Here is an 18,471-nt window from a genome sequence, read left to right on the forward strand (position 1 = left end):
ATGGATGTTGTAGAAAGTCCAGAGCCGTTACCTTGCACCAGCAGGAAAGCATGGCTGGAAGTCTCTCCGGCAGTGCTGGAAGCTTTAACCATGACACTGGCAGAATCCTCAGCTATGACGTCTCTGATCACCAGTTCACACACATGATCCTCAGGCCAGTACCAGTTAATACGATCAGACTTCTCAAGCAGAACACCATTTTTGAACCACTGGCACTCGGGTTCTGGTCTGCCGACGACTCTGACTCTGAACTTGACTTCGTCACCCTGTGCGACTGTCTGGCTGGTGATACGCTCCATGATCTTGGGAGCTTCCATGCTGGCTGAGAGCTTGACCCTTTCTGGTTTCAGAGCTTTAGCTGTAACCTTGCGGCGCTCCTCTTCCATCTTCTTCTCAGCCTCCTCCTTCGCCATGGCGCGGTGAAGCAGATCCTCCTTCGTTTTCTTCAGGAGATCCTCGTAGGACTCGTCCTTCTTACGTGACTTAAGCTCCACGGCAGTGATGGACTCGTAATAGCCTTCCTCTGTCCTGCGCTTGAACTTGCCCCTAAGCTCATCTGATTCCTCCGTGGATTTCTCATGGACGATTCTGTGAGCCTTCTTCAGCTTGACCACCTCTTTTAGCTGAGAGTCGTCTGCAGGTTTCTCAGCCTTCACTACCTCGAATTGTACTTTTCCAGGTTCGGGTGCGGCCTCGGCTGCCTTACCCTCTGGGGCACGGCGCAGATGAGTTCTGAAATCCTCTTTCTGTTGAATCTCCAGCTTCACGATGTGCTCGGCTGAGCCCAGGTTGTTGTGAGCTACTAATTTGACCTCTCCAGAATCATAGGATTTGATTTCAGTGATCTCCAAGTAGTAAATACCATCATAACGAAGTCTGTATCTCTTGCTCTTGCGGATCAGTTGTCCGTTGAGATACCAGTTAACCTTGGGTAATGGATAACCGGTCACTCTGCAGCGGAATCGTGCTGTGTCGCCCTCCAGCACTCTGGCTGGTTCAGGAAGGAGGACGATCTCAGGTTTCATTTTGTCAGTATCTTCCTCAGCAGTGACTCCGTAGGGTCCTCCCTCATGAGCCATGCGTTCAATCTCTTGGATTCGGTGTGCTCCTTTCCTGCCTTCAGGGAGCTGAGTCTCCTCAACAAGACCCTTTTCGTCCTTGACGACCAGGGTGGCCGAGTTTTGGTCGACTCCGTATTTGTTCGTGGCTCTGCAGGTGACGACGCCGCTGTCTCTGGCGTAAGCGGCTTCATAGTCGAGACTGCAGTAGCCAAATTCATTGACCATGCGCAACCTGTTAGCAGCTTCCAGGGGTTTGCCGTCGTGCAGCCACTCCACCATCATGTTGGGGTCACCGATAGGGGTCAGTCTGCACTCAAAGTGAGCCGGACCAAAACGCTTCATTCTGATGGAAGTCAGCTTCTTCTTGAACTGTGGTTTCTGTTGCTTCTCTTTGTCGTAAAGGTCGCCCTCCTCCCACTGCTCTTGACCATATCGCAGATGAAGGGGCTCCAACTCGGGAGGGGCGATCTCCTTGGCTTTGTAGGTTCCTTTGGGAATAATGAGCTTCCTCTCTGGTTCAGGTTCAACATAGTCCACCTCAATGTTGACTCTGCAGCGAGTGGTGTCTCTGCCGGCCTTGTTGATGGCTGTAGCTGTGTACCAGGCGCTGTCTGAGCCAGCTGTTGAGGGAATCTGGAATTTGGCATCTCCTCTTGTTCCTTCAACCCTGGAAGATGGATTCATCAGAATATCTTTAGCATTTTCAGATCTTATATATTCTATATTCTCAGACGTTGTGAGATATCTCTCAATGACTCAGCTGACTACAGACTTTATCATAGTGACCAGGCAGAAAGTGTGAAGAAACCCTATGTTTTACCTCTCAGAGAGATTGTATGTGTCGTACATAGTGTTGAAGGACAGAACAAGATAATGTGTAACTCGTCAGTTCTCTCTTACTGAAAAATCTCCGGTGTATAAAATACGGCTTCTCCTCTGACCTCGGCTCATTTGTGCTTCTTGACGAGTCAGTTTTGAGGTAATCAAAGTAAAAACATCATCAAATATGAAATCAAAGTTCAAATTATTGGATGAATTGTTCCAGACAGGGATGAGGGAAATTGATTGTAAACATTGGACGTCATTTAAATGAAAATACTGAATAACTCAATTTATAAATACTGATAACACAGCCAATAGAAAACATACCTGATGTGTGGGTGCTTGTGTGGGGTGATAATATCACTGTTTTTCAGCCAGACGATGTCAGGCAGAGGGTTTCCAATGGCTTTGACAGCCAGTTCAACCAGAGTGCCCTGTTTTACACTGATGTTCTTCAGCTTCTCAATGAACTGAGGGCGCACTAAGGTTTCTTTAGCTGAAAAAGAAAGAAAATTAATTGGAACCTTAAAGTCAATAAATGTTAATTAGTATAAGTGTTAACAGGAAGTCCATAGTGAGCTGTAGTCGTACCATCGACAGTAAGAGTTACAGAGACTGAAGTCCGTCCAGCTCTGTTCTGAGCGACGACTGTCCACTCTCCAGAGTCTTGTGGCAAGGCCGGGACGATGATCAAGGACTGGACACCGTCCTCTTTGACCACTATCTTGTGAGTGTAGTCGCTAACCACTTGTTGCCCTGAGGAGGCGATGTACGGATATTGGTTATTGTGAGGACAACAAATCTCATGCAAGAACACTTTAATTTAATTAAGCTCGAGCCCTATTTGTAGGCCTCTGCTCGAAAATGGCATACCCATACTAAAGTGACCAGAGTTCTGTAACTACAAGGTCTATTTTAATAATTTTTGATGCTATAATCAGATAACACTTTGAGATTGTTCAGATGGGTAAATATTGTGTATATGTTGCTGGTTAATATAGTGCATGAAGATATTGCACAGCTCAAATTGAAAATATTCAGGTTCGCCTGAAAAAAAAGCACTTTTATTGATATTGTGTTTTTGAAATAATGCAGCTGGCAGCCTAAAAACTCTCCCAAATCATAGCACAACCTACGTATGTACGATCAGTAGTCGTAGAATAACGTTTGGCTGGGATAAAGTGAAGAATAAGAGGCTTTAGTACAGAGAGGTCACGCGAGGTCGTCATCCTGGAACCAGCTGTTGCAGCTCTTACATTGTACTTTTATATACTATATAACTATATATTTCACTTTTTTATCACTCATATTATTCAATACATCCAAATACAGCTGTTTAGAATCATTTTGAGAGCGAGGTTGCTGTCAGAGCCTGTCTCTGGCTCTCATCCATAGGATTTTCTCAGTTGATGTGTGTGTATGGCGCTGTAGCTCAGCCTATCATCGGTCGATTTCAGTCAATGAGCCCGCCTTCGACGCGTCAGAGTCTCAAGAAGGCGGGTGTCGAAGCGGGTGTCGATTGACAGAAGTTTCAGCGAGTAACGTTGCAAGAAGTGCCGCGTATCCCCGAGCGTAAAATTCCATTGGCCGAAAGTCTGACCGCTCGCCCATGGTGGATTGACCCCCCTTCAACAGGAAACAGATCGGGAGCAGACAGGATGCAGTTTCCAACAATGATTGTAGCTCTGAACCGGATCATTTTCGATGTTATTGTCATAATTCTTCATAAAACGTGACCAAAAACCAACGATTTGTTTCGGCGAAGACCACTGCCATGGTACCGTTGTCCACTCACAGCTTTCTACTGGTTTCACGGAGAGAAAAACCGAAGGTATTTATGCGTTCTGTGTCGTATGCAGTTGCTAAACGATGTGCGGATTAGCCGGCTAGCCGCTAGCTTCGTGGTGCTATGTTGATTTGCAGTACACATAACGGCGATTTTTGACCAGAAATTCGTCCTTTTATGCCACTTTTTCTAGATGCTTATATTAGTAGTCTATAGTTGTGTTTGGAGTGTGTAAGAAGTGAATTATATGATAGTGTTGCCCATACGTTGCTGTTTAATCCGGTAAAAAAAAAGTACAAATCCACAATATTGGCGAACAATAAGTCCATTTTCCGAACAATTTTTTCAGGGGGGCTGAGCCCGATAGCCCCCAAATTCGGGGGCGTCGTGCTTAAGAGGTTTTAATGAAGAAGTACTAGTTTTTTACTCACCATTGTGGAACCAGTATGTGTCGGGCATCGGTCTGCCTACGACCTTCAGGTCGAATCTGGCAGTTTGCCCCTCGGAGCATTTACATGAGGAAGGTTTCAGGACAAACACAGGCTTGTACAGTCTTTCCAGCTGAGCCTCGTCCGTCTCGTCGAGTCGGCGGGCCGGAGAACGTCCGGGAGAACGACTGGAAGAACGTCCGGGTGAGCGGCTCAGAGAACGAGGAGAAGTGGATCTGAGAAAGCAGCAAAGTTGTCAGTATCGAGGTCAATCGTTAATCACCGGGGAGCCTCCAGACTGACATGTGATCCTCACCTGATCCTCTGCATCGCTGGCTGTGGCGTGTATCTCTGAGGGGTCACAGCTCCGGATGGCTCCACGTAGAGCTTCCCAGAGCTGACGGCATTTCCCTTCATGTTGGAGGCGAAGGCGGTGTACACGCCCTCATCCTCCGGTAGCACCACGGGCAGACGGAGGCTGGCTCGTCCGTCCTGAAGAACCTCCATCTGGTAACGGTCGCCGGGCCTGATGCGCTGGCCGTCTTTGTACCAAGCAATCTAGGAGAAGACAAAATGTTGCTGTCAGACTTCTGTGGATACACATGTCTAACTCAAATTTCTATCTTTAACCCCAATTTATTTAAAAATGCAGCACCTTGGGGAGCGGTATTCCAGCCATCTTGCAGTGGAAAGTGACGCCCATCCCGTCCATGATTCTGTAGTTTTTGACAGGAGTGTCGAAGGCAGGCTGTACGGCCTCAGTGGGGTCAGCAGTCACCATCAACTCTCCGTCCTCTGTCACTATCTCTCTGTAGGTAATCTTCATAATGCAGAGTTCAATCTCATGCATGATCCTCTGCTCAATGACAGAAAGATGGAATTCCTGCAGATGAAATGAGACGTTAGATGTTTGAACTTGACTTGCTCAGGTTCTCGGGAGTTCTATGGCAGTAATTTCATTTTTTTTACGGTCAATCAGGGTGAAGGTTATCTAAATATTGGCAAAGTCAGAGTGGCCAAGTAAGTGTTTGAATGAAAAGAAAACATTGTAAATGATGCAGGCAACCTTGATCACATGTTTAGAAAGTGATTCCATCATTGCTACAACTCAGTGGTGGGCCGTGCATTTTATACCTGTGCTGTCCTACTACACTTGAGCCATCTCCTAATAACCTCATTATGACGCCACAGCTACGGTTATTTGTTTCTAGGGGCGTAACAATACAAGTATTCGTATTAAACCGTTCGGTATGAGGCTTACGAACTGAACAATACGTTTGAATAATACTGGTGCATTTGTAAAATTCAGAAGCTTAAATTGAGGGAAATATAATGTTTTCGTTGGACTGCGCTCACGTAGGAGACAACGGACTGTGATCTCTGAACCCGGAACAATAACAAAAAACAGCTGAGGCCCCGCACTTCAGGGAGGCTAAACTAGCTTAGCGGGGAAACAACTGCGGCACACAATCTACAAACTCTCCCCACAGTGTTCAGCTGTTCCCTACTGATTCAAACAGGGCTAAGCAATCGCCACACAATCCCCATTTCTCCAGACCATCATTCTTGCTTTGTAAAAAGAAAACAGCCCGAACGGATTCAATTGTGCGGACAATAACCCCGCGCATGACGGGATGCTTCGTAATTAACAATGCATATAGTCCAAATCAATGTAATAAACACAATGACAAGAACAAACTCACAAGAACCAGTCACATATATTCATGTGACAACAAAGCAACAAATCAATCCAGCAACACTGCAGCGCTAGAACACGAGCCATTCATATTATTCATATTCTTCATAAAAACGACACGATAGACAAATGAACAGTAGTAACGCTAAAGCAGTTCACTGACCACAGCTCCTGTTCACTTAAACACAAAGTCCATCCTCCTTTCTTTGTTAGCAACAAAGTCAGTAACTCCCAAATCTGTTTAAGATCTGCTAGCTAGCTTTCTGTTTGACAAAAGTCACGCTGGCCCACTGACCAATCACAGCGCACGTTAATGCAGACGTACTTAGGAGGCTACCTGGGTAGCAGTGGCACGTCAAAGAATACGCCCAACATGTCAAACTAAAGATCTGATTGGTTGAAGACTATGACAATCAACAATATCGTCTCCATTCACTTAAACTGCACATGGATTCACTTGTGAGTCTGCAGGCCTCTGCCTCTCTTCTTACCTAGAGACACAGAGGTGAAATCTGATTGGATAGAAGCTCTACTTAAAACAAGCTGCACTGGAAGCAGAGCAACTGAGGAAGACAGTAGCTGTGCAATGAGAACATAAGATAATGGGGAAAATATTATAATACATGTAGTGTATTTATGAACAATTATTAGATTATAAAATAGCTATAACTTTGTGATTCTGTTTAGGCCATCAGAGAAGACTTAGCCTGACGGCCCACCACTGATACAACTTTGACGTTTTGGCTCATGATGCTCGTACCTGTCCAGAGATAATGGTGGTGGTCATCTGCTCCATGGTCGTAATGACAACGGGAGGAACGTCTCCCACTTTGGGCTCCTGCACCATGGCTGTCATTTCAGTCTTAAAGCTGGCTGCCTGTTTCTTCATGTAGACTTCGTATTCATCTGTCAGCAAAACAAAGCATTTAATGTCATGAGAGCTCAAACAACTTATATCTTTGATACATCCTGACATCAGAGGAGAAGAAGTCATCTGTGATTCCTGTTCTGACATGACTTCTTCTCCTTCTGTCTTACTTCATTAACATGGTGAAGTCGATGGAGATGTTTACGTACCTTCGTCCAGCAGACTGGCGGAGGCTGAGACTTCTCCGAGCTGGTTCTTGACAAAGACGGAGTATTCTCCGGCGTCATCGGCAAAGGTCATGGAGATCTCCAACTTGCATTCTCCAGTCTCCTTCTTGTAGGCGACTTTGTATCTGATGGACCGCGCAGGAGAAAGAGCACGTTAGAGGCAATGCAATGATGATGAGTGGCCACTGGAGGCAGCAGAGTTCACTACAGTTAACAAATGATTTATCACATTTTGTCCTGAGGGTCACTCAAGAAAAAAAATCCCAGATCGAGCAGCAAAATAAGCTCAAGAAATGTTAGGAAGAGGAAGGGAAGACATCACAGTAGAAGTTACGAGAATAGCATTTCTACTATTTTAGTGTAGAAACTGTTTCCCTTTCAATTCCCGAAAAGAAGCTTTAAGGTTAGAATAATGTTGTTCCACACTGTCTAACTGTAAAATGGATATTGCATGTCAACTTGAGTTAAATATTCAAACCCAAGAAAGTAAAAATGTGCAGAATCATTAATAGATAATAATAAATAAATCACATGAATCTTCCTCTAGGAACCTTGAAAAGATATTACATACCTGTATCCGGTAGTGAGCGGTATCCCGCTTTTCTTCCAGATGATGTGAGGTTTGGGGCTTCCCCTGACTTGACATTCAAACAAAACACTTCCTCCTTCCACCAGCTTCTGGACGGTTGGTAACTTGATGAAGAAGGGAGCGGTGGCCGCAGTGTCGGACTCGGCCACGCTCACCTGAGACGTGGTCTCCTCTCTGGCTTCTTCGGTTACTCTGAAAATACAAAGTTCTTTTAGAATCAATAATGTCCTTAACAACAGTTAGAAAATAAAGAAGCTGAAAACATCCTCTCTTGACTTAATGTTGAACCCGTATATACTGTATACTGTATATGCAAACTTTAAAGGAGCTTGATCGACTCACAGCTTCTCAGCAGTTTCAACATGTTCGGTGACGACAGCGATCTCCTCTCTGCTCTCGATGTCCTCGGACACTGGAGGTAAAAAGAAAATAATATCTTTATATAAAGATGAAATCTCATGTGAAAACAGAAGAGACCCCACAAAGAAACCTCAACGGTCTCAAGAGGTGACTGCACATTTAGAGGGGCATTGAAAACGTCTTATTTACAGTAAGTCACATGGAATGCAAGCTGTTGATTATTGGTGACTGATGTTCCTCCTGTTCGTACTGACCCTGGATGAGCAGGTAGCAGGAGGTGCTGACGGTTCCCGCCTCGTTTGTGGCGGTGCAGGTAAAGCGTCCGCTGTCTTCGGCGAATGCCTCGCGGATCACCAGCCGGGCGAAGCCGCTCACATAGCTGATCTGGAAGTCGATGGAGGTCTCGATCTTGTAGTCCTCTCTGAACCACATGATGACGGGAGTCGGGTGACCACTGATCTGGCACTCCAGGGTCACCGACTCGCCCTCCGTCACGTTTGTGTTCTTCAAGCCCTGCACACAAAACAAAAACTTTTAGAAAATGTTTTCCCAATGGGTTTTGAGGGAAAACTAGACCACTTACCGACACCAGAGTGGCCGGGATCACAGCGCCTCCTGCAGAAGGTACGGCTGCTGCCTCCATCACCTGTCGAATGGTCATGGATGGGTTAGCACCGAAAATACACCGACTTCTAAAATCCACGACACGACACAGCTAATCAAACACACACTGGACAAGACTTCAGACTTGTTATAAACATCCAACATATAAGAAAAGACAACACAGCAGATGGATCGATGAGAGGAAGGCTGGATGCACTCAAGAGGTGAGAATGAGGTTGTCAGTGGCGTCGATGAGCATGTTTTTATTAGAGAGATATTAAATCCTGGATTTTAACACAAAACAAGAAAACCTGACTTAAAACTAGACTAAAGGTTGGAGATGCCCCTGTAGAAATTTGGGGTGGTGCTTAAATCAAAAGGGCCAGTAAAAATAAAGAGATTTAAGCTCTCGGGAGAAGGAAAATTGCACTAAAAGTGCAATTTAGATTTTAGATTTTAGATTTCTTGTGTTGAAAGTGGAATCTAAAGTACAACGAAGAAAAACATGGATTCTTTATTGCCGGTTTGGACTACAGAAGTTATCTGACCTTCATTTACTCATCAGGTTTTCTTGTCCGGTTCAGATCCAGCCCACTACACTAGATTACAAACCTGGGCTCCCCAGTCCTCAAACACCACCCCCGTCTGTAACTCAGAGACTAAATGACTCTGGTATTGGTCTTTGAACGGTGGAGGGACGGCCTCCAGAGTCTCTCGGGTCTCGACCGTTGTACGAGACGGACTGGGAGACTTGACGGTCTTGATGATCTTTCTAGCCGAGGATGAAGAGAACTCTTTCTGCAGAGCGGCGATCGCCGAGCCGGCGATGGAAACCTGACCGACCCAAAGAGGAGCAACAGGCACACCATCGTCAATAACACATGTTGGTTTGTTTTAGAAGTTTGTGTTAAACCACAGCATTGGGAGGAATTGAAAGACCGTTAGTTTTATTTAAGGTACAAATGAAGGGAGTTTTATTAAGCCGTATTAATAAGCGGGTTCAGAACTGTGATTATTGTTTAAGGATGTGAAGAAAAGCATTGTTACGGGTGGATTCTTTTCATTATTATTTCATCACTTCTACACCAAGGTTCACAACAAGTTTGCATTTTAGGCAAGCAGTAATAAGACTAAAGCCCCCCCCAACAGCAACTGTAATGTCTCGTTTTTATACTAAACTGTAACACTTCGACAAACTAGCGCTTCACTGAAATAGAAGACCAATGCTGTCTTTATTTCTTCTCTCCACCTGAGACCTGTTAGCTTTAGCCTCAAGCAGTTAGCACATTAGCATGTATGTAGCCATCAAGTTCGTATCTACGTTAAAGGGGTTTGTTTATTAAAAACAACATTTAAAATGAATCTGGACGTTGATTTTTTCATAATTGCTTCACTCACTAAAATAAATAAAATCTTTCAGTCCTCATTTCTGTAGTCAAAGGTTCATTTAACAGAAAGTCTAACAGGTTAGCAGGAACACAGTTATTGTTTGTATCATTTGAAATGATTCGAATGTTAAACTCTTTCCATGCAGGTTATTCTCTACTGCTTGCCTCGTGTTGCCTCTTACCTCAGAGCTAGCCTCATGTTTTGGGACAGAAACTTTAGAAACTGTGAAATGTGGAACTGGAGACGAGGCGAGATCAGAGTCTTCTGTCGCTCTCTGAATCTGGAGTAACCAACACAGTTCACAGGAGCGTTACATTTATATAAATGTACAATACTTTAGTCCTATAAGTGCTGCAAATAATCACACGGTTATCAAGAGTAATTATTGAAGTATTTTAGAGTATTATGTTAAAGCACTGGCAAATAATCATCAAAGCCTACATCAATTCTCCTACTAGTTCACCGTCCAGTCTCACGTACTGCGTTAATACAACTAACAAACCTTGAGACTCAACGAATTTCGGATGAGAATCAAGCCATCACCTTGGTAAAGGGTCTCAATACTCTAACGGGTACCTAATGACCATTACTGAAGGTGAATTACTGAAGGTAAATGCGTTAAGCATATTTCATAGGAACTCTTAATAAGTCTGATAAGAACTGTTGGGATTGTTTCTGAAGTTCCTTTAAACTTTGAAAGGTCTAAAAAATTGTTTGCCAGTTCAAAAGATGGTGATAACCAAACGGCTGTTAACAGACCGAGTTCATCTGATGATATTTCCGAGTCTCTTGGTAATTGTGTTGTTTCTTTGCTCTGGAGGCCGAGCTAACCTGAGGCCGAGTGGGTTCAGGTGTGAACCCCTGAGGAGTAGTAAGCGTTTGACCAGCCTGCGCTCTGGTTGTTGTCCAGCCGGCTCGATACTGTTGATCGACAGCGGCAGCCTGCTGGCTTAACTCTGCTTCTACAGCCTCCTCCTCTTCAGCTCCACCGCCCTCCACATGCAACGGCTGACGGACGCGAGCCAGGTCGACGGCAGCCAACACTTTGGCCACTGCCTCGGCTCTTTCCCCTCCCTCAGCCTGGAGACACAACCAGCAGCACATAGATATCAGGACATCCATGGCAGGACAGAGACAGGCAGGTGGATGGGTCTGGATCTAGTTTTAGTTAGTTCCCTCAAAAGAACACAAACTCATTCCATTTGTCCTGAAGTCTATTTTAATTTAAAAGAAGAGCGGTTCTTGGGAAACAGTCTTTTCTGACCAATTTATTTCCAATTGTTCTGAAAATACACTCAACAAACAGAAGCACATGTCTAAATATCATGAGAACCTTCTGACCTCCCCGTCTTCATTGGTTGGGTTGGTGAGGTTTAGGCATGATGAGGGAAACCGATTAGGGAACATCCGAGTCAGCCAATCAGGCAGAGTAGGGCGGGTCATGTCCAATGATTCTGCATAATAATTAACCATGTGCTTCTACTTGTTGCAGGAAGAGAGTGTTTTTGAACAATGGGACATTTTTCAGACTATTGTGTTCTAGAATATTGATTTGTTGGAACAATGTTTCCTCGGGAACTAGAAACTCCTCCCACCTCCTCTGAAGCTCATTGATTGACATGTTGGATCTTGTGGGGCTTGTTTGTTTCTGTACACAAATAGAAATACAAAAAAACCCACAAATGGTGGTTTTACGGGGAATTTCATTCAAGAACCTTAATTACTCAAATCAAGGGACCGTAATACATGAATTACTAATGTGTTCAAAGATTTGACCCCTTGACGTCCTCCTGTCTCTGTAAAAGACAGCAGAACTTCAGTCAAGATTACAGTTTACATTTTTACATACGTATGCAAACTTTATTTCCTGGTTATCGAAACCTGGATCAGAACTTGCTCCTCTATTTTGTACTCTGAAGCTGAAACTCTGATCCTGGTTTTGGATCAACGTCCACTTTGTGGAGTCATTTAGGTAATAAACTGTTAAACTGAGTTTGGAGACGTCATGGACAAAGTACTAGTGTTTGTGTGTAAATGTACTCACATAAACATTGAGGCTCATCTGTTGAAGACAACACATACTAGTCTTCTGATTGACATACAAGAAATATGACGAGTGTTTAAACAGAAATAAAAGAGCTGACGGTGCAGGAAAGTGAAGTGGCAACCAAACTCAAAAAAAGAGGCTGAAAATGTTGAAAACAGAAAACAGAGCATCGGTGATGTGTTCACTGGTGATGATGAAGAGCTACCTGCTCCTCCGGCTGCTGGAGGGACAGGAGGACATCTTGGTTGAGATCACAGTGACACTACTCGACTGAATAAGAGTCAAAACGTTCCGGTTATGAAATCTGAAGGTTTCTTTGTTTGGTGAAGATTCTTTGTGGATAAAGATGGAGGAGAGATCTCTACAGATGGACGATGGACTCATACACATCTCATCTGTTTGTGTCTCCTTCTTCTACTGAAGACATCATCAGGTCTCCCTGGTTTAAGCTGAACTCATAACCAGATGACTTCATGTCCGAATGATGGACCTTAAGGTCACATGGTATCTCCGCGTGGATCCTAGAATTACATTTGAGTCATCAGGCTTTCCCGATGACTCTGACTCCATCTCAACAGTCTGAGGCTAATAACCAAATCAAAAGGATCAACTCTGCTCTTCATTTGGCTGTTTAGTGCCCAGAAAGCAAAAATGTCAAAGAGAAAAGTGTCACAAACCAAGAACGACAAAGAGGTCGACACAATATGGTCAAAAACAGACCTGAGTCACGTGATGGTGAGACTCACCCTATGAACATGTGATCATAGACATGTGGAGCTGTTGTAGGGACAGACTTTTAAGGGTCTTTCTTCACCTTTAGATTGATAAGAAGATCAACAGAGCAGAGCTGGGGCCAACAAAGATGTACAGAGATATTCAACTACAAACATATAAGATCATAGGAAACTAATTATAGATTGATGGAGAGTGAAAGCCTTAAATCCAGTCCAACTGATGAAATGATGGACGTTTGTAGTTCTCTCGTCCAGCTAAACAGAATTAGTCACATTTCAAACAATGAGACGGAAATAGAACAAACAGAACCCTCAAAGACTCATCAGGACCAGATATTAAACATACAAAACACGCCATTATGTCGTGTCACTCACATATTTGGGAACAAGTCACTCACACTCACTCCGGAGCAACTTGTTCAACAAGAAATATTTTGCTTTCATTTCTCTTTCTAAAAACTAAATTTTTAAATGTCACATTAAGAGTTTTAGTAGAGAGAAGTCTGATTTTCTAATTAACCTCAACAGTCAGAGATTTCCAGGATTCACCATCTAGTGGTGTGTTGAGGAACTGCAGCTCCACCCATTGAACTTCATTGACAGGCTTTTAGCACGACACCTCTCAGCCAGACTCCACATCCTTACTTTCAGAATAATTTAGAAACGTGACTTATATTATACAACAAACATTTCGACCAGTGATTTTTCTGTGTGTCTATTTTTTAAAATCTCGACGAACACCGTCTGTCCTCCAGGTTTCTCAAATTGCTCCCTGGATTCAGTGACCACCAGATGGCAGCATGGACCCCACTCAGCCCTCCTCACCTCTTTGACCCCGGTGACCTGCTGCTCCCAGTGCTGCTCCTGGCCCAGCTGGGTGACGGTGCTGCTGGTCCTACTGGTCATGCTGGTCATGCTGGTGTAGCTGGCCTCGGCCACAAAGTCTCCCTGCTTCCAGGGTGGCAGGACGTCGCCAGCGGCAGCCGCCAGCTTGCGGGCGGTGATGGGGGATTTGACCGGCCTGATGGAGGAGACCGAGAGTCTTGAAGAGGGAGAGGCAGGTCTGCAGATGGGGGATGGAGGTCTGGTTACAGGCCTGTAGGGGGACATCATCGCCCCGCTCACTGATCCTAAATCTCTTTACTACGACCACTAAATCTCTTACTGTAAGATCTCAAATAAAAGCTGTTACGTAGTTAGTTAGTGAGTTCATGCATTTGTTACCTCTAGACTAGATTACTGTGATTCCTTATTATCAGGCTGCTCTAATAAGTCTCTTAAATCTCTCCAGTTGATTCAGAATGCTGCAGCTCATGTACTAACAAGAACTAAGAAATGAGATCATATTACTCTTGTATTAGCTTCTCTGCACTGGCTCCCTGGAACATCTAGAATAGAATTTAAAATCCTTTTACTTACCTACAAAGCCCTGATTGGTCAGAAACCATCATATCTTAAAGAGCTTATAGTACCACATTACCCTACTAGAGAGCACCATCATATCTTAAAGAGCTTATAGTACCATATTACCCTACTAGAGAGCACCATCATATCTTAAAGAGCTTATAGTACCGTATTACCCTACTAGAGAGCACCATCATATCTTAAGGAGCTTATAGTACCGTATTATCCTACTAGAGAGCACCATCATATCTTAAGGAGCTTATAGTACCGTATTATCCTACTAGAGAGCACCATCATATCTTAAGGGGCTTATAGTACCGTATTACCCTACTAGAGAGCACCATCATATCCCTGGATTCAGTGACCACCAGATGGCAGCATGGACCCCACTCAGCCCTCCTCACCTCTTTGACCCCGGTGACCTGCTGCTCCCAGTGCTGCTTATAGAGCTTATAGTACCGTATTATCCTAATAGAGAGCACCGTCATATCTTAAGGAGCTTATAGTACCATATTATCCTACTAGAGACCTACGATCTACCGCGGATTTGCCACCGCGACCCGACCCCGGATAAGCGGAGGAAAATGGATGGATGGATGAGACCTACGATCCCTAAATGCGGGGTTAATTGAGTTTCCTAGAGTCTTCAAAAGTAGGATGGGAGCCTATCGTAGGATGGATCATGGTTTTACCTGGACCATGGTCCTGCTGACACCCACTGATACTATTATTATTAGTCACATTTCTGTTACTATTACTGCTTCTATAATCATTATTATTCTACTATATCCACTGCTGCTGACAACTACTATTAGTTGTCATAATTTACACTACTCTCATTATATGACTAATTTATGTCATATGCATTGAATGTGTTATAACTCTGTTATGTTGACATCTATTGCACTTCTGTCCATCCTGATAAAAGGAACAACTTGAGGCTCCACCCACCTGCCGGGTGTCGGCGTTGGTGCCTTCACGTGTCTGACGGGTGATGGCGACTGATGGCGTCCTCCGGTCACCTTGGCGACCAACAAGGACTGAGTCGGGGACTTGGACATGGGTTTGGGAGGAACTCTGGGTGGAGTCTTGTGAGCCAGCAGCTGAGTCAGCTCGGCTCCCTCCACCTGCATCTCCATCATGGCGGTGGCCTGGAGACTGGCCTCCATCCTCTGAGGATGGACAACAGAGAGAGAGGAGGTTAAATTACATTAAAATATTATGAACTAGAATAAAATCATATTTGTGGATTCTTTCGTACCTTTTCCACTCTGGTCTGACGGGTCTGTGAAATCTGAGAGGTTGAAATCACAGTCTTCGTTTTCTTTGCTGGGACGGCCTCTTCACCTGAACACACACACGTTTAGTTCAGTGGGATTAAAGGACTAGACTGAAATAATGATTGCAGTATTATCTCAACATCATTGTGTTAACATGTTCACAGTATCCAAAAACCACAAATGCACAACTCAAATTCATGTTTCATCACACTGATTCAAATTTAAACTGAAATTTTTTCAAGTATTTCACTTAATTTATAGATTTATTATCATATATATATATGACTTTAATATCGGGGGACTGGAAGATGCATCACACACTAAAAAACAAGCTTTGGGATTTTTCCTCTTTTAACAAAGCTAGACTGTTTTATATATAGTAGAGACTTTAAAAAGGCCTCACCCTGAACCATCAGCTCACAAGTGGAGGTGGCTCGTCCACTGCTGTTGGAGGCGGTCACAGAATATGTCCCAGAATCCTCGGGGAAAGCCTCGGCGATCAGCAGACTGTACAGCTCTCCCTCCTGGACAATCCTGAAGTCGGCCGAGCTCTGGATCTCGGCTCCCTCTCGGTAGAACTTCACGGTGGGCGGCGGGATGCCGGAGACTCGAAAGTCCAGCTTCACCCGGCTGCCTTGTCGCACCGTTGAGCTCTGCAGCCTCTGGAGGAAGTTAGGGGGCGCCGTCTCAGCTGGAGGGTAAAAATATTATTATTGATTTAAAGTGAAGCTCAAAAACCAGATTCATGATGTTGTGTCTAGTCTCAGGCATCAACCAGTACTTATCAAATGGAACACTGTTATTTATAAATGTGTACTTTCAAAGCACTTCACTAATACTGAATCACAATCCATCCAATAATTGAGACATTTCAGTCTGGAACTAAGTGGCAGACATTAGCATACAATACAATACAATTATGGAGTATTTAAATAAAAGTACAATAGAAGACTGCATGTAGTGGACTCAATTTAAACAAATCTGAATGGATCTTATCAAATTGTTAGCCATAGTAAATTTGATCTAAGGTACTGGGAAAAGAAAGTTTTTAGATTACAACATTTTGAACGGATTCAGTCAGGTTTCAGGATGCACCACAATACGGAGTCAAAACTTTATGTACTTAATACGGTATTTTGACTCATGAAGCCAAGATGTTTTGCTGCTATTGTCTCCTGTGGTGTACCCCAAGGCTCCATCTTAGGCCCTATTACATTGTCATTATAATCTCTTCTACTGGCGTCTGTGTATTAGAAAATATAACATCCCTTAATGTTACTATGCTGATGACACGCAGCTCTATTTCCCCTAAAAACTGAACAAAATACATGATCGAACGCTGGATGGCCAAAATACTTTTGAACTGAAGTCTTCTTCTCTTATACCTGAGCTCTCACCTGTAACGAGGAGTTCAGCGGTGCTCGTGGCTTGTCCAGCTCCATTGGTGGCTCTGACAGAAAACCTTCCACTGTGTGCGGCGGTCACGGCGGGGATCCTCAGAATAGCGCGGCCGTCGCTGAACGAGATCTGAATGCCGGGCAAAGCCACAGCGGAAAGAACCTGACCATCACGAAACCAGCTCACCTCAGGAACCGGAGAACCTGCAGAGGAGAGAAGAACCAGACCTGCTGTCAGAGAACAACAACCACCGGACCTCCAGAACACTGAGCAGGTGACCTGATGATGGTTCCAGTTAACTTCTAGTCAAAGACTTGATGTACAAAATATCATTTGATTTTTTACCTGATTATTCTCAGGATTAAGGAATGTGAGAATAAAGTTAGATTTTTAACAACAACATTAAAGAGATAAAAGATTAGATTAAAGTTTGAATCTTAGAACAAAAAGTTACATTTAAGTAAGAATTTGATGGAAGAAAAATGAAAAACAAAAAAAAGAAATATGTCAAATTTCGATTTTGGGATCAAAAATGATTATTGAGTTTAGATTCCAACATACAAGAAATCTCTAAACCTGGTTAAAGACAATAACACATTTCAGAATTTTTTCATCTTAAAGTCACAAATGAGAGATTTTAGTAAAACATTTAAGAAGTCTTTGGATAGAAATGTGAGTAAATAGTTAAAGTCGATAGTTTGAATTCTTCATATTATTTTTCTCCAAATATGACAATTATATCAAAAAATAGTTTATTGTCGTGTTGCCTTTATTTTGGTAAAAGTTACAATTTAATGTCAGATGGTCCATGAAAGCCCCCGAAAAACACTTAAATGCCTTCACACAAGACAATGATGCGACTTTGACAAATAATAAAGATGATGAAACAATGACCGATTTTTTTTCCTGAAGCAAAAAGTTGATTTCCTTCAAAATAAAGTGAATCACATCCTGAAGAGATAAAATAGATCTTAAAAACTGATGATGATGCTCAACGATCAGGAAGTGAAGTAAACATGATTTACATGATAAACAAATTCTCTGTTACAGTCTTTGGACCACTATTGGAAATGTTTCATTGACTTTGTTCTCAACGTAAACAGTTGCCGTTAGTGAATCAATCTCATTGGCTGACTGGTTGTCACAGGCTCAGGGGATATTTCACTTTGAAGTCATATCTTTATGAACGTTGAGGTTTCATGATCATGACACATTCTGGACTACTTATGTTATTGTTGAACTTTGTTTTGGACAAATTTAAAGAATAAAAATGCAGAACAGTTTTCTCAGACACGATAAACAAAATGAGAGTTTGTGTTGAACCAGAATGAACAGAAAGCTTTCTTACCACTAACTTGAGCCTCGAACGTCGTGGCACTACCCTCTAGTGCCACGACGCTCTGCAGCGGCTGCGTGAACGTCGGCGCCTGTGTTGACATGTTGGAGGTCATCCTGCAGACAAACAGAATGCAAGGTGTTCCAATTATTCATCAATCAGCAGCTTCAAAACATTCATGAAATCAAAGTCTTCAGTCTGACCGACACATCACAGTGTGGATGTGTGTTAAACTGACGAATCTGATCAGAAGAACTTCCTGTTGTCTTTCTTTCAGTTTCTGAAACACAGAACACATTGTTGTCCCACAATTCATCTCTCTAAGAGATGACTTAATGTTCAAACACCAAGAACCAACTGTGACAAACACTGTTCATTCAATTAACATCAGCTGTTAACAACACCAACTATGACTCTGAAATATCAGTAAGTTATAGAATCTA

The 18,471-nt window shown here is 43.4% G+C and overlaps 1 protein-coding gene across 1 annotated transcript in view; it reads right to left on the reverse strand.

The window, feature by feature from the left end:
* LOC116399823 (titin-like) overlaps window positions 1-18,161 on the reverse strand; it is a gene marked incomplete at its 3' end in the record, with an annotated part of 52,677 nt that extends 34,516 nt beyond the window's left edge. The window contains exons 1-21 of the mRNA XM_031877242.1: window positions 18,041-18,161; window positions 16,692-16,895; window positions 15,698-15,985; window positions 15,276-15,361; window positions 14,966-15,186; window positions 13,436-13,631; window positions 10,661-10,909; window positions 10,011-10,109; window positions 9,053-9,274; window positions 8,421-8,483; window positions 8,092-8,350; window positions 7,820-7,889; window positions 7,460-7,669; window positions 6,871-7,013; window positions 6,554-6,699; window positions 4,753-4,980; window positions 4,414-4,655; window positions 4,101-4,333; window positions 2,475-2,639; window positions 2,211-2,379; window positions 32-1,728 (exon numbers count right to left, since the gene is read on the reverse strand). Coding sequence (XP_031733102.1) covers window positions 32-1,728; window positions 2,211-2,379; window positions 2,475-2,639; window positions 4,101-4,333; window positions 4,414-4,655; window positions 4,753-4,980; window positions 6,554-6,699; window positions 6,871-7,013; window positions 7,460-7,669; window positions 7,820-7,889; window positions 8,092-8,350; window positions 8,421-8,483; window positions 9,053-9,274; window positions 10,011-10,109; window positions 10,661-10,909; window positions 13,436-13,631; window positions 14,966-15,186; window positions 15,276-15,361; window positions 15,698-15,985; window positions 16,692-16,895; window positions 18,041-18,143 — 5,293 coding nt within the window. The remainder of the gene's footprint in view (window positions 1-31; window positions 1,729-2,210; window positions 2,380-2,474; window positions 2,640-4,100; window positions 4,334-4,413; window positions 4,656-4,752; window positions 4,981-6,553; window positions 6,700-6,870; window positions 7,014-7,459; window positions 7,670-7,819; window positions 7,890-8,091; window positions 8,351-8,420; window positions 8,484-9,052; window positions 9,275-10,010; window positions 10,110-10,660; window positions 10,910-13,435; window positions 13,632-14,965; window positions 15,187-15,275; window positions 15,362-15,697; window positions 15,986-16,691; window positions 16,896-18,040) is intronic.
* Window positions 18,162-18,471: the final 310 nt, after the last annotated feature.

Source organism: Anarrhichthys ocellatus, unplaced genomic scaffold (assembly GCF_004355925.1).
Source record: "Anarrhichthys ocellatus isolate YVR2014 unplaced genomic scaffold, GSC_Weel_1.0 scaffold130, whole genome shotgun sequence".
Lineage (NCBI taxonomy): Eukaryota > Metazoa > Chordata > Actinopteri > Perciformes > Anarhichadidae > Anarrhichthys > Anarrhichthys ocellatus.